General features: G+C 41.5%; 4 protein-coding genes across 6 annotated transcripts in view; 1 reads left to right on the top strand and 3 right to left on the bottom strand.

Annotated features, from left to right (window-relative positions):
- LOC116842831 overlaps nt 1–926 on the bottom strand; it is a 44,261-nt gene extending 43,335 nt beyond the window's left edge. Inside the window, exon 1 of the mRNA XM_032812568.1 lies at nt 258–926. The gene's annotated coding sequence lies outside the window, so the exon portion shown is untranslated. The remainder of the gene's footprint in view (nt 1–257) is intronic.
- Nucleotides 927–1,297: 371 nt separating this feature from the next.
- LOC116842833 (ubiquilin-1) lies at nt 1,298–6,936 on the bottom strand. Of its 2 annotated transcripts, none has more exons than XM_032812573.1 (7): nt 6,191–6,936; nt 5,823–6,024; nt 4,692–4,890; nt 3,802–4,461; nt 3,597–3,729; nt 3,220–3,352; nt 1,298–3,130 (listed from the first exon to the last, which is right to left on the bottom strand). In XM_032812573.1, the coding sequence occupies exons 1-7, from the start codon at nt 6,293–6,295 to the stop codon at nt 3,054–3,056; spliced, it is 1,509 nt and encodes a 502-aa protein (XP_032668464.1). In that variant the 5' UTR covers nt 6,296–6,936; the 3' UTR covers nt 1,298–3,053. The 2 variants fall into 2 exon arrangements, with proteins under 2 accessions (XP_032668464.1, XP_032668463.1); XM_032812572.1 differs by having other exon boundaries at nt 4,692–4,980; nt 6,191–6,921.
- Nucleotides 6,937–7,781: 845 nt separating this feature from the next.
- Nucleotides 7,782–12,968, bottom strand: LOC116842828 (protein SMG5). Of its 2 annotated transcripts, none has more exons than XM_032812560.1 (8): nt 12,683–12,968; nt 12,023–12,245; nt 11,706–11,888; nt 11,324–11,595; nt 11,028–11,208; nt 9,110–10,919; nt 8,470–8,805; nt 7,782–8,248 (listed from the first exon to the last, which is right to left on the bottom strand). In XM_032812560.1, the coding sequence occupies exons 1-8, from the start codon at nt 12,754–12,756 to the stop codon at nt 8,181–8,183; spliced, it is 3,147 nt and encodes a 1,048-aa protein (XP_032668451.1). In that variant the 5' UTR covers nt 12,757–12,968; the 3' UTR covers nt 7,782–8,180. The 2 variants fall into 2 exon arrangements, with proteins under 2 accessions (XP_032668451.1, XP_032668452.1); XM_032812561.1 differs by having other exon boundaries at nt 11,724–11,888.
- Nucleotides 12,969–14,392: 1,424 nt separating this feature from the next.
- On the top strand, nt 14,393–15,742 carry LOC116842847 (thioredoxin-like protein 4A). Its single transcript, XM_032812597.1, has 3 exons — nt 14,393–14,470; nt 14,984–15,120; nt 15,364–15,742. Exons 1-3 carry the CDS (start codon nt 14,393–14,395, stop codon nt 15,575–15,577), a joined length of 429 nt encoding a protein of 142 aa, XP_032668488.1. The 3' UTR covers nt 15,578–15,742.
- Nucleotides 15,743–15,745: the final 3 nt, after the last annotated feature.

Below are 15,745 nucleotides of genomic sequence, written 5' to 3'. Positions count from 1 at the left end.
GAGAGAGAGAGAGAGAGAGAGAGAGAGAGAGAGAGAGAGAGAGAGAGAGAGAGAGAGCACGAGAAATTTCCGCGCAACCGACGCTCCGCGTCTAACCGTCGCGATTTAGCGAAAGGAGTCGAAAAGCGCCCTGTCGAGCTGAAGACACTCGGAGCAGACAGACAGAAAAGGAAAGAGAGAAAGACGCAGCGAAAGGGCCCACTCTCGAGGTCCATCCCTGGTCGGGTAAGCGAAAACCGGGCAGGCTGCTAACTCACCTCGTGCCACATTCCGCTGGGCTGTACCGTCGACGTTTTCGACGACGACGATGGCGGCGGCGGCGGCAGCGACGACGACGACGACGACCAACGGTAGATCACGTCCTTCTAGCCACGTGAATCCTCTTCCGGAAGAAGCGAACGGCCAACGACGACGGCACTCCTCCTCCACCTCCTCCGCCAACGTTTGTTTTTCTCTTTCTCGTATCGAGACACCTGCACCGCGCGGGAACTACCCGCGACACTCGCGCACGCCGCTTTTCAAATTTTCAAACCTTCTACATCACGTACGGCACACACATACACACACGCAGGTTGTACGCACGCACGTGAGAGATGCCCGAACTGACCAACCAGCCAGCCGTCTAGCCCGCTAGCCAGCCAACGAGGTTGCCCGCATACCCGCGCAGACTCGACAACGAGTTTCTCACGGCGACGAAACGTCAACCGACACCGAGCGGCAGCTGCTGCGCCTCGAGCCGGCGTTTATGGCTGGCGCACCGTCCCGCTGCGCATGCGCTCACTAACTGAACCAGCCGAGCGACCGATACGAACTGACTGATTGACCGGCCCGGCTCGATTGTGGGAGCCGCCGCGTTGCTTCTCGCCGCGCCATCTAGCATCGCGCCGGATGAACTAGAGCCGCGTGAGCGCGAAATTTCAAAGTATCGACAAATAGAATGCGGAAGCTTTGTGAAATCTCAATCGATGATAAGCGATTATCAATTTGATTATTCAATTTTCCAAAATTGTTTCACGTGTTAACCCTGTGAATCATTCTTACCAATGAAAAAAGAAAACATTCGTTAAAGGAAAATAATACGAGTATATTAGTATATAAAGTGACAGGGTTAAACGTTCTTTTTCTTTCTTTAGTTAATAAAGATAAATACAAAGAAATTATTCAATAACTTGCTAAGGAAATTTCTTAATGAACATAGCGAGGAAATTATATTTTTCTAATTATGAATCTACAATCTGACTCGATGAATTATTATACAATATTAGAACAAGTAATCTAAAGTTCTCATCGAAAAATCTATTCGATAGTTGATCGATGGGTATGAATCAACCGTAACTTTATTTTGTAATATAATCGCTTTTACAGCAGAATGTCTCATCCAGTGAAGTATACTGAATACACATAAAAGATAATATAATGCGCATGGATACTTATGTAATCGTACATCAATCAAAAGTATTAAAATCATAGCTGTTTCCCTCCGAAAAAGGATAATTTACAACATACATCTTCGATTTCTTTTTATCTTTATGCTTTAGAGCTAGCCGACAATTAGGTGTTCCTTCGAATTCACGCATTTTTGCGCGTGGTCGTGCGCCAAGCCAACCCATACCGCGCACACATTCCTCTATAAACAATCTATGCCGTATGTTTCTCAATGATCACGCTACAAATTTCTAGACTTGTATTACAAGACATATATATATAATATATATATATATATTTATATATATGTATAACGCTTAATGATAGTACTTTTACGCTACGATCAAATTAAACCAACAAAGAGACGGTGCACGCTAGTATGCAATTCAAAGAAAGCAGTTGTCGCCTCATGCGTACCCATAAAAACATGGAAAACGTATTACAGTACGGATCGTCGAGTCGTGCCCTCTGAGTACGATGTGTGCGAATCTCGCTAATATACATATACAGAGTGCGCGGCGTTTAAATTGAGATTCTTAAATATATAAAAAACAAAGTAAAAAAAAAGAATATCTTAGACTAAAAGTTGTACAGTTTCAAGTGGGACGTACGATAAAGAGAAGAGAGTGCCATTGGCTTGAATTTGCAATGAATACGCCAAGATTGTTAATTTACCATAAGGTCAAGTCAATAGCACTACCACATGCCCCCCCTTCCAACCCAACAACATTTGTCTGAAATATTTTTATTTTGCTACATTTTTCATATATTTGTCTCAATTTAAATTTGCCGCACCCTGTATATATGTGTGTAACCATGTGTATATACATATACATATATCCAAAGATATTTTCGTTTACGTATGAGGAAACGATCGAGAAATCCGTGCCAAAGCATTACACTCATCCTCTGCTGATTTCGTTTTCTTCTCACTTACTTTTTTCTCTTTGTTTACTCGGAACATATACAAACAACATATCTCGCTACGAGCGATTATAAATATATTAGGATAGTCAAAAAAGCAAAAAGAGATGGTTGAGTACTGTGAATGCACTTTCGATCGACCGACGAAGCCGAGAAGCGAGCTCCTTAATAGTGACAATCTAGATTTTCCATGCAGGTTTCCATTTGTGTTTCTATAAGAAAGTTCACATGGAAATATGTTGTAAAGAATTGTCGTAAACGTGATCGCGCGTGTATCGCAGCGACTATCGCAGGGCTGCTATATAAAGAAATTTACACAGAAAAATGACATCAACAGAGCTACTTAGCTTTAGAGCACATCGAAGAGAATACGGGACAGACAAACCGAGAACGGAGATTCGAAGAAGTGAACAGTCGGGGAACGTAGTTTAGTATCTACGCCGTTTTCTCTAACGTCTAAACACAGATAAACCTGAATTCAAGTACAAAAGAAGATGCGAATTTTGAACATGTCGGTAGCATATATTGCGTCAAGACTGAGAAACGGGTAGAAGTTGGACGAGGAAGAGGGGGTATAATTTTATAATTCTTTTTTTTTCTTCGACAGCCAGTTATCTGAAATATCTCTCACCGCGTCTGTCGTACGAGGTAAATAAGGAGAAAATTAAAGATAATAATGGAATAACGGTATTGCTGATTGGTGGTTAGCTCATAGACACTTGCCCATTAGAGAGTAGTCTCTCAACGGCGGCATTTATATCTCCAAATGTAGCAATTAACGCTGAAAAATAAGAAAAGATATTTGAGAACTGAAATATTATCAGATGTAGCATATGAGAAATCTAAAAAAAATCTAAACGAATTTCTAACCTTGTAAATTAGCATCTCTATTAAGGAAACCCATAGCCGTAAGTTGTTCTAGCTGTGCTCTATAACGTTCTTCTGGTGGAGGTACAGGTTGGCCGTCGACTTCTACACCTTGATTTAATGCCATTGCAGAGACCTAGCATACATAAATAAAATATGATTTAGTATACAAGTCCGTCTGATGTTACGTCAAGAATATCGATAAAATACTTAACGTTCTGACTTTTAAATTCCAAAGGGAATTTTCTTCGAGGACTTTAAGGACTTTCCTAACGTATTTATATGTATTTTAGGTGTTTGCAATTCAAGATCTGCACCACTATGAGACACCGTTATACAATTAAATTATACAACCCAGAAATTAAACAAGATATTCTTACCATACGTGCCATGAATTGGGAAAACGCGTCCTGCTGATTGGTGTCCGATGATTGGCTGGTCGGTACACTGGGACTTGTGCCGCCACCGGTGTTGGGTGTCGTAGTCACAGGTGGTGGGACCGTAAGGCCCATACTGAAACATACACACACTTAGCACATGAAATTTAATGAACTGTTTTGACGTAAAGAGAACGAAAGAATTTACTTTTCCACAAGATCAGGAGCGACGGTGCGTAGCTGTTCCATACCCTGTTGTATCTGCAAGATGGCGGCCAGTGCGTCTGGATTGCTAACGACATTCTGTATCTGAGGATTCTGCATCTGCTGTAAGACGGCGGGCATGATGGCACGCATCTGTTCCTGCATCTGCGGATTGCTACGCAGGAATGGGCTCGCAGCGAACACGCGATTCGCCATCGCTGGGTCGGCTGCCATTGCCTCGAGCATGGAACGCGTATAGGGAGCGTTCAACATATTTCGCATCAACTGAGGATTATCCATTATCTGGGCGGTAAGACTCTGCATACCCGGCGAATCCAGTAAGCCTCTGCTCTGATTCGGCTGCGTCCCGCCATTGTTGGTATCATTCTGACTTGGATTCCACGGATTCGGTAGGGGATCACGGTTCTCTTGGCCCTGCTGCGGATTTTGTGTATCCTGGTTGGACGAGTTGTTCTCCACCAGAGCGGAGAAGGGATTACGACCGTTTGTTGCAGCCGCCAGCATCGGTTCCTGAATATCGCGATACATGCGGCGCAGCGCGCTGTAACCGCCGGGTATGCTCTCCAAATTGGATAGAGCACGGTCGTGCGATCGCATTAGTTCCTGCAGCATCGACGGATTACGCGCAAGCTCCATTGTTTGGCTAAAAATAATATTTTGCATGTAATATTGCACAAGTAAAGTGAAGTAAATCAGCTTCGATTTAGATTTTAGAATATTATTCACAACAGCAGAATGAAGGAGGCAGAAAATAATCGAAAACATAAAGTAGAAAACGCGAGTGGAAAAGCGGAAAATATGACCCGGCTATTGTATTTAGATTAGCTCTGCAACTAGATTTCGATTATGATGCAATATTGCATTGATAATTACCGTAACAGCTCAGGGTTGTTCAGCATGTGGCTGATTTCAGGATTTCGTTGCATTAGCTCTTGCATCTGGGGATTGGCGGTGACCAAATTACGCATGTTTTCCGGATCGTTCATTAGATTCTGCACCAAGGGATTGTCGAGTACTGTGCGCATCGTTTCCGGATTCATTAACAATTCCCGTTGCATTCTCTGCTGCAAATCTATGAAATTAGCAGATCCCAAGCCAAGATATTCCAATCCCATTAGTCCACCTAAACTGCCCAAACCAAATGGACTAGCATTGACGTCAGCTGCAATTAATAAACATTTGCAGATATGAGAGTATTTATGACATTATTGTAAATGCTTATATGTTTATTAATTCATCTTTATCTGTCGATACTTATCCAATGGAGAAATATTTGGGCTTGCAAATATAAATTTCAAAGCAAACTCTCGAGGAAAATGAATATGTGTAATGGAATATTGATTTAAAAGCCATCAATCAGAATACAATTAACTAAACGCAAGAGGTCAAGGTATATGAATTCATTTCCGATCCTTAATGTATTTTTTATGAAGCAGATAACAATACTTGATGTGTTAGGTGTCACAGTGTAGTTACAATTATGTAGAACATAAACTTTTCCTGCATGAGTCTGCCTTTTTTAAAACAGGTTGTTGCAATTTTTTGGTAAGTTAACTGATAGTTAAATCATATGTCTGTCTTTGTTTTTCCTTCAATTTAGACAAAGGCAGATATATGATTTAGCTATCAGTTAACCAAGAAGTTGAAATAATCAGCCCCAACAGTAGACAATTCGATTTACTGTTTGACCGATACATATAAGAAAAATATTTTGTAATAAAGAGTATACTTGTTTTCTTAAAAATGTATAACATCAAAACAATGTAAAATTCAATTTAAGAATCTTATATTTATCAATAAAATTTGTATTGTGTGTTTGTACTTCAATATAATATTAGTTACACTGAAATTTTATTAGAACGCATCAATCCTATACAGTCTATTTTTGTTTTTGTTATGGACAAAACTCTCAAATATCTGGATAATCTCAGGCTATATCATGATTTGACAATTGTATGGTGACATTCAATGTTTCAAAATAATACATAAACAGTTCACTCATACCTTGAGGTCTGGTAGTCGGAGTGGACTCCTGATTTGACGTAGTGGTGGCGGAGCGCGGTGCTTTGATCACCAAGTGCACCGCCAGACCGTCCTTGATGTTGTGCGTGCTGAGGGTCTCGTGATCCTTCATGATTTTTCCCGCAAAGATCAAACACAGCTGATCGGCTTGTGCATTGAACTTCTTCGAGACCGCCTCCTTAAACTGCCGGCGCGCCGAGCAGGGTAGAAAGAAAAACAAATAAATTAGAAACACCGCGATCCCGTTTGACAGCTGACGGTTGGCGATGCGCCAAACGTAGCGACGATACGGAACAGCGAAAGGTGCCGGTAAAGACGACGCCACTCGTTGCCATCGTTGTCGTACTCACGTCCTTTATCGTCGCATTTTCCTCGATCTCCACGCTCTGTTTCTCCTTTGGCGTCTTCACGTTGATGGTGATCTTCTTCGGACCACCCTCCTGGCGTTCTGCCATCTTGGATCGGTAGATGACTCGTTACTTTCGACGCTCGCGCGATCCTCGCACGCTCGCTCACTTGCTGTCTCTCTCTTCCTCTCTATCTCTCTCTCTCTTCCTCTCCCTCTCTTTCTCTCTCTCGTCGCTTCTCCTTTTCTCACTTACAGTGATCGCACTCTCGACCGCGGTATTGCGTGTTATCGTGTAAAAACTACGACATACAGCCGCGATACTACCAGCGGCGACACTCCCTCGCACGATGACGATTCGAACGTTCGAACGCAACGACGAGCAGCAACCACGTTGGACTTTTTCACCGATGGCTTCGGGCCGCGGAACTAGAGAGACGGTGCGGCGGACGTGTAACGATGACCAACATGCACGATGCTCGACGTTTCAGACTCCGCCATCACGATAACCGCGCCGCGAGAGACCGCGTGATACGCGTCCACGTTTGCCACGAGCTACCGACCGATTGTGCGAGCGCGGTGCGCGATACGAGAACCACGACCGTTCCTCCGTCGACACGTAAACCAACGACGACACACAGGCAAACACGACGATGAACTGCCGCTAGGTTATGTCACGCTGCCACTACTGCAACGCAAAAGCACTGCCGCGCGTGCGCGTTCGTCTCCGCCAGAATAATCGTGTCACTCACTCACACACACATACGCACGTACACAGCACTCGCCACCGATACGCGACATCCACGTATACACGGTCGGGCATACTCCGGAAAATAAGGTGTTGAGAAATTAATGGATACTTAGTCATGAATTCCCGGACGAATATAGAGCGGGAGAATCTATCCACGCGGCGAGAAATTTTCTATGCGATCAGCCGAAGGGAGAAGCCGGTTCGGATGTTTCAAATCGAGAATTTGAACGTTAATATTTCTCAAGGTTAATTTGGAATATTTTGTTTGACAAAACATTCCCCGTTCGATACATTTTCCATTCGAGAAATTTTCTACGCGACAAGCTGAAGGGAGAAGTCCACGGATTGATGTTCGGATGTTTCAAGTCGAGAATTTGAACGTCAACATTTCTCAGGATCGATTTGGAACATCTTGTGTAACGATATACTTTTCGATTTACATATATACTTTTGGCGGTAATACAAGTATAATTTTTAAACGAACGTGCGCGCGCGCGCGCGCGTACACACATATACACGTGTAAAAAAAAAAGGAAGTCGCGAACAAAACGTGGGAACTGTAAACGATGAGAACCGATGAGATCTCGTGGCAAGTTGCACGTAATATCTTTTTTTTCTAGTGTCTATATATATACATAATTAATATGTATCAAGCGACGAGCGTTTCTCAGTCTTCAGCTCTTTTCAGACGTGTTCGATTCTCTCGATGGACGTTGCACCGGTCGTCCGAATCGTGCGTTCCATTTTATTTTCTCCGACAGCATGATTATTCGCAACCGCGGACAGCTGCTTGCTCGACTTCGCTGAGATTTTTGACGTGGCTGGTGAGAACACAACGGTGCGGTTATTTTAAAAACCGTTTACTTAAAAATACAATTCTTTCAAACATAAATGGCAATATGAATAATTAGAAAGAGAGAACAAATGTGTGTTTTGTTACTTAAAACTTTTCTGTATGCGCTGTAGGGAAAGGACGTTTCATCGGCACCGATTTCGTCACATTCGTAAAACCCGGTCGATTGATTTTTCATTTCATGCGCGCGGGTTTCCAACCCCTCCTATCTTTCTTTCTTTCTTTCTTTCTGTCTCTCTTTCCTTTTCTCTTCCTGTTGTCGATCGCTCGATCGAATCCGGGTGTGTCCAACTAGACATGTCCCGATAAGACTTCGCTAAGTCGCCGTCGACTTTTCCCTCCGAGGTGAGAACAGCAGTGAATGATCACGCAGGCGTGGACGTACCTCGCTCAACCGTGGCTCTTGCTCGACGACTTCCACTTGGTTTGAAACGATTCAATATGCTCGAGATTAACACCTGCGAGACGAGAATCAATCAAACAATATTAAATTAACATTGTTACAATGTCGAGACCGGTTAACTTACTTTTCCACTCACGCTTCTACTGTACACGCAACATGCATAATAAAAGCTGTCAACGTTAACGCAAAATCATTGATAGTAACGATGATCATTTCACATTAGTGTTTTGTAACAGATAAAGCTGAAGAGAAGTAAGAAACAAGGAGAATAATTACCCGCGCTTTTTGCTAATCCATCAGGACTAAAAGTCAAAGCCTTCCTCTCGTCCGGATTACATCCGGTCAAGAGAGTTACAACTGGTGCCTCCCCGTCGCCGGTAAAGCCGACCTTCGCCTGCTGAGTGAGATAATGGCAACATTCTATGATCTGAAAGAACAACCAGGCCTCCTTGTCTTTTGGTTTTGGTCCTTTGATCAGTGGCAGCGCCAGACGCTCGTGAGGTCTCTGCGCCCGTAAGAATCTTGAGCCACGTCTCAATTGACTCTCCAGCCATCGTGTTGCCTCTCTTGCTTGGCCGCTGATACGTTTCACCTCGTCCAACGCGGAGACAACTGTTAAACGAAACTCGTGTTATTGTCTCATGAGTGTGAGATAATTATTATACAAAAACAACGTATAAGGTACAATAAAGAAAATAAAGGGTGTTTACAATAATAGCTCTTTGAGTTAGTTCCTCACATGTTGTCTTTTGCCTGCAAACTCAACTCAAGGTTTACCAGACAGGACTGAATTGCCACAATTATGATGATTATACCTGTTATTTCAGTCTTAGAGGAACTAACTCGGAGAACCATTATCGTAAATACCCAAAGCGCAGCATTATCTCGCAATTCCAACTCTTCAAATTGCACTCACCTACTGCAGGAATTACCACTACGAATTTCTTGGCGTACACCAGGCGCTTAAGGGTCGGCGTATACTTGGCCAAAGCTTCGTGGTCAGGTACAAGATACGGTGACATCAATCGGAAGTGTAGGCGGCTTTCCAAAGCGCGCACTTCCGCCTTCAGCCAGAGCTTACCCATATGCCTCATAAGCTTGCCCCTTGGATGTTCCATGCTGAAGTTCTTCTCGTCCAAGCCCATTGGCTTCGGAGCGTTCGACGGACTGTAGTCGTTCGCAACGAACAGTCGCTCGACGGGATCGTACCGCACGCCCGAATTCTCGACAGCGTTGAGATGACGTCCGAACTCGACCATCTTCAACATCCTCAGCAACGTCTCCTCTCTCTTGCTCATCTTGTGTTTATGCAGAATGCGCCAGTCGAGGGAACGATGTGACTCTTCCAGGAGAGTCAAACCCTTGAGATCGTTATCCTCCGGCAGCGGCAACGTTTTCACACACTCCTGCAACCTCTCCGCGCTCGACAGAATCGCAGAATCTTCGTTCTTGCACACGAACGCCTCGCCGTCCACGTTGATCAAATTGAGCAGGATCGTCACGCGTTTCAGCAACATTCGCGAGCTCTTGGCACAGATCCTCACGATGTCGGGATTGCTTCGTAACCAATCAAAACATACCTTGATGGACGCGAGGATCTCTTTGCCGACCAACAGGCTTAGAATATCGTCCGGCTTCAAGGTCTGCTTTTTTGACTGCGCCACGCAAGCAGCAGTGTTTTTTAAACTACTGTTATTGCTTTCCTCGAGAGCACTGCTGGTCGAGTCAGCGTTCGTCGTGATGGTTACGGCGCTGCCGGCTGAATTCGTCACAGAATCCTGATCATTGATAGATTTCGCATTCGCCTGCTCGTCCGTCACATGTTGCTCGCCGTTGACCAGCTGATCATTGTCATTTTTGTCGACGTTGTTCTCCGTTTTAGGGTCGGCAACGTCCATATGACCGTTTATCTCCTCCTTCATCGCGTTCCCGTCGATCTGCTCTTTACCACGTAATGGCGAAGACAATTCCTCGTCGTCCGTATTGTCGTCCGAAAGAGCATCTTCCGACAGAGCATCGTTCTCCTCGCTCGGCGCATCTTCCTCCTCGGTTTCAGAGTGCATCTCGTCGCTGGATGACACCAACACTGGCTGTTCCGTATCACTCGCGTCTGAATCGGAATTTGTTCGTCTCTTTCGCCTACGTAGCTTGCTCAAAAGATTTTTAGATTTCTCGCGAGTTTTCTTGGGCACTTCGTTGTTTGCAACTCCGTTGTCTGACGGTTTTGTTTCTTCGATTACCTGTGATTGGTCGTCCTGCTTTAAATTCGATATATTATTGTCTTGGTTAGAGGCGGAATTCTCTCCCGGCACGTGATCTCCGTTGTTTTCCTTCTTATTACGTGGCATCTCATTTTTTTGCGCGTTCTTGAGCTTCGAGGAGTAAGAATTTGCGTTCACGTTCGCCTCAACATCCGGTACTACTACTTCTACGACCAATTCTTGTAGTTTCGTTAGTGTAAATTGTAGCAATTGCGACAATATTGCTAGAGTGATAGCAACGACACCCTGCACTTCGCTAGATTCTCTGTTCTTTAATCTAGAAATTGACATTAAGCATATTGTCACAATCTTAAATACCATGTCGTCCGTTAAATATAGCGTTGGTCTGCTTTTGCAATTTTGTAGATATGTTTCTATACTATCCGCGTTTTCAAGAGAACTCGCGTTATTCGTCTCTGTAAGTTGTTCCATAGTCAAACAATTCTCGAGGTCAGTCAAGAGATCCTGTTGAAAAGATCAATGTTACAAGCAATTAAAAAAATTAGAATTTCACACAGAATTGGTAGTCATTACGGCTAATATAAAATAAAATTATATATGTTATTTATGCACCTGACATTCCTGATTTATTTTGTCCGAATTTGGATTATCGTACTCCCATAAATGTAACAGAGAAAATAATCGCGATACACAATGATGGACTGAATTATTCTCGTCTGTACAGGTGGAGTTGATGATTATAGACCTCTTCAAATTTCCTTCCACTCCTTCAAATGGCTCGGGACATAAGGCGCTACAAAGCGCGATAACGATTGTAATGATACTTTGTTGTTGTCAATGCCATCGTTTATCGCGAGATAACGTTGCTTGCTATTAATAGTATTAATGTGTTTGCCAGTAATACTAACCATCTCATATAATGATAAACTGCATCCAGACCGTAGTTTTTGCCGCCCGCGATAGTACCAAGTTGATTATGAGGCATTCCAATGTTTGGGTCGATGGCTATAGCCATTTTGTAATATCTGTTCGCTATCATTGGATCCCAGTCTGAATCTAATTCTAATTTGTACCTGGTCAGGTCTCCAAGGCACACCAGACTTCGATGGATCAAACGCATGACACACTGTTTCACTTCTTTAGAGTGTGTTGGTTTAGCTTGCACCATTTTAAATCTTGCCTAGAGCAGAATTGAATGAAATCAATTGAAACATAAATTCCAAGTCCTTCATTTAACATCTGAGTTATACATCAAAAGATATATATAAAAAAAAACAGAATTACACTTACATAGGGGGTCATACTTACGTATGACGAAGTGGTTTCAAAGTGTGTGAAAGCAAAATCAATGATACCAACAAGATCTAAATCATATTCAGATTGTAGGCTCAATATCAGATGATGGTAATATCCTAAACCCACTGCCAAATGCACCGACAGCAATGCTTTCTCTGATTCATTCCACTGGTTACCCTAAAATGCAACACTGAATTAAAAAATTCTATACAAAAAAATATCATACTTTCAATATTACTGACTTATAAACTTTATGTTTATTTTATAATATTGAGCTATAAATTTTACAGCTCGTCAGACTGATTCATTACCTTGCGCAACTTTTTAGCTGCATAAACAACATCATAGAACGCCTTCCTCCATAGCAACTCCTCTGTTTTTCGCGCATTTCCAACAGGATCTTTCAGTATCAACCTCTCACAATAATCTTTAAGCTTCATACGTAGAACCTCCACAGATGGGATAAATATATCGCATATTGTCAGAGCACGATTTTTTTGTTCATCCAATCTCTTAGCGATCTCAGTCACACTCCTAGCAAATAAAACATACCAGTGTTTGAGAGAGAGATAAGTAACACATGTTTGTGTTATACAAAGGTCACCGTCAACGATACATAGCGAGTTTGGTCATAAATTTTTTTTTTATAGCAAACATGTCTACTATTATGCAATGTTGGGAAGACACAAACGTATCAATTACATATTTCTTAACTCGAGCCGATCAATCGTGTTCAAGACATTTCACGTGGTGTCCGAAACACAACAAGATGCGAATAAGAAGAAAAGAAACAAACATAACGATGAATAAAGTGATTAGGTTAGGTTAGGTTTCTTGGAAAGTTTGCTTCGTCAACTTTGTCCTTGCCAACGAGGTTATCGAATAAAGATTAGTCTTCGCAGTGCTATATGAAATTTTTCTCGATAGAAAAATTGTATCTTCGCAGAATTCTACGAGAATATGATTGTTACCTGTGCAAACGTCTGGTGGCTTCGAGGCTGTCCGTTGTCCGAGCCTCCACTGCGGCGTTACACGTTCTCTTCATTTTGCACGATTCATGACCCGCGTTCCTGCCGACTCGTCGTTATTCATTTCCCCGCGGTCTCCTGACACGCGCATCTTCTCCGTACGCTGAGGAAGCTCAACATTCGCCCACGTTCGACGCACGTCGTCACTGCTGCACGCGGCCCGTAAAGTGTCCTCCTCCTTCTCCTCCTCCTTCTTCGACTGCTACATACGAAATACCCACTAGGGCGTCCAAACTCGCTCTTATATAAAAATTGAACGTTGATTTGTAGTGCCATCTGTGGTTGGCTCCGGACGTGATCTCTCTCTCTCTCTCTCTCTCTTCGACTGCAGGCCTAACTCATTGGCCCTTTCACTATGTATTCCTTAATAACACAGATGTCCAGGGGACATCCTGAGGACATCCTGAGGACATTATTCGTCCTCAGGACGTCCTTAGGACGTCCTCAGGAGATCTTGTGCTGTCTGGGTTTGTTCGGGGTTTATGTTGGAAGGATATGTGAAGGATCTTATAGATTTATTTTAGAGTTATTAATGGCCATTCACCATCTCCGGTTACCTTAACTACTGGTTAAATGTGCACGGTGATTGGTTAATCTTGTTAAACGACAAGTGCGATTGGTCAGTTCCAACGGAATAACTAGCCGGTTAAGGTAACCGGAGATGGTGAAAATGGCTATAAGGAATTCTAATATATGTCCGGATGTAATCGTCTATAAAGCCCGTATCAGACTATAGATTAGGATTGAGATTGAATTGAAATTTAGCCAATCAGAGCAAAATTCACTAAGCTCAAGTTTGGTGAACATTACTCTGATTGGCCAATTTTCAATTCAACCTCAATCTTAATCCGTAGTCTGATACGGGCTTTAAGGTCGTTCTACATTGGGTGCTTTTCAATTGCAATATCCCTAGATACTTTCATGCACACGGCGACACAAGTTGCATTTCAATTGTAATGGAGAATTCACATCGCGTAAGGGTGCGTTCAGATTCCCTACCCGGGTACACTCTATTACTAGAAACACTATAGTATATGTTACATATACTATAGCACTTCTAGTATTAGAGTGCGCCCGAGTAGGGAATCTGAACGTACCCTTAGGGTGCCGTCCCATTGAGCATGGATCGGAACGCCGGATCGGATTTCTTACTATAATGAGCGTTCCGTTCTCTAATTCCGTTCCGTAAAAGTTTCCTCTACCAGTCCCATGTAGCAAAAACGGAACGGAATGGCGCGTCGGTCGCAAATAAATATGATTAATTCGTCAATATTTCGTTATTTTGACGCGACAGAATTAATTATATACATAATTTATGCAATTATCTTGCCGATAACATTGTCATGAATATTCTGAAATATTTAATTGAAGAGTGAAATATATTTTATAACTAGAAATCCGTTCCGTTTTTGCTACATGGGACTGGTAGAGGAAACTTTTACGGAACGGAACTAGAGAACGGAACGCTCATTATAGTAAGAAATCCGATCCGGCGTTCCGATCCGTGCTCAATGGGACGGCACCCTTAGATGTCTGACATATGTACGACGTATCAGACGTAGACAAGGGGTTATTGTAGATCGGGGCTAATAAGCTCCCAGGTCATGTAGGATAGTTTTTTAAACGCGTGTTTTATATTTTACACATTACAATATGTCTTACATGCTGTCACACTTGGAAAATGGATTTCAAGTCGATCAAGCTATTTTGTCGGAAGAAGACAGAGTAGTGGTAAGTTTTCGAATGTTCATACTTAACCTCTACGTTTATTATCATTTATGGGCGATTGTTCCAACTTCTTGGTAAGCTACTCAACATCTTGTGTATGTCTTTGTCCAGTTTGAGGGAAAAACAAAGACAGATATTTAACTGACATATGATTTAACTGCCAGATAGCTTACCAAGATGTTGGAACAATCAGCTTTTAAGTTTGTATATCAAGTTAATTTTCTATTATCAAGTTATTTCTCTAATATCTGTTAAGATCCTGTAAACATATCTCAGTGTGTAAAAGTATATATCAAAATTAATAATTCTTATTTGTGAAGATACTATAAATCTAAATGTTTTTTTATCGTCACTTTGTAGATACATTAATTGATGAAACACACATAGAACAACATTAAAAGAAGATAATGTAATATTTGTGTGTAAAATCATAATGTGATTAAAAATTATATTAAACAGTAGATAATTAATTATCAATTCTAATCATAATTTACATATTTTTATGTATTTCACCAGGTTATTCGCTTTGGTCATGATTGGGATCCAATGTGTATGAAAATGGATGAAGTTCTCTATAATATTGCAGAAAAAGTTAAAAATTTCGCTGTTATCTATTTGGTTGATATCACAAAAGTACCAGATTTTAATAAAATGTATGTAGATACTTGAATTTGCATATGTAGTAAAACCTATACTACATTAGCAACTTCCTTCTTATCTAAACAATATATTAAATAATTATTAACACATTAAAGGAAATTAAAATAAGATTAAGTTAATTATTGTTGAAACTTAGTTTACTCAATGCTTTTATATTAATAATTCTGGAATACTATTAACTAAAAAATTAATTAACACTAAAATAATGTAATAATGATATATAATGTAATTTTTAGGTATGAATTATATGACCCATGCACAGTGATGTTCTTCTTCAGAAACAAGCACATAATGATTGATTTAGGCACAGGGAACAATAATAAAATTAATTGGACTTTGGAGGACAAGCAGGAAATGATTGACATCATCGAGACAGTTTATAGAGGTGCGAGAAAAGGTCGAGGTTTAGTTGTATCACCTAAAGATTATTCAACCAAGTACAGATATTAATTTATATAGAAAATATATCGGACTTTAATATTAAAAAAATATTAATGCTATACTTCTGTTTTACATTAAAACCTGGTAAGTTGAATGAATCCAATGAATTCAATTAAGTAAATTATATTCAATTCTAATTAATAGTCTTAATAAATATAAAAATTGATAAATGCATGA

This window comes from Odontomachus brunneus, unplaced genomic scaffold, assembly GCF_010583005.1.
Source record: "Odontomachus brunneus isolate Ranch 3 - 2012 unplaced genomic scaffold, Obru_v1 Obru_scaffold_027, whole genome shotgun sequence".
Lineage (NCBI taxonomy): Eukaryota > Metazoa > Arthropoda > Insecta > Hymenoptera > Formicidae > Odontomachus > Odontomachus brunneus.
The sequence above is the reverse complement of the archived record's forward strand: the minus strand, read 5'-3'. Positions and strand labels throughout refer to the sequence as shown.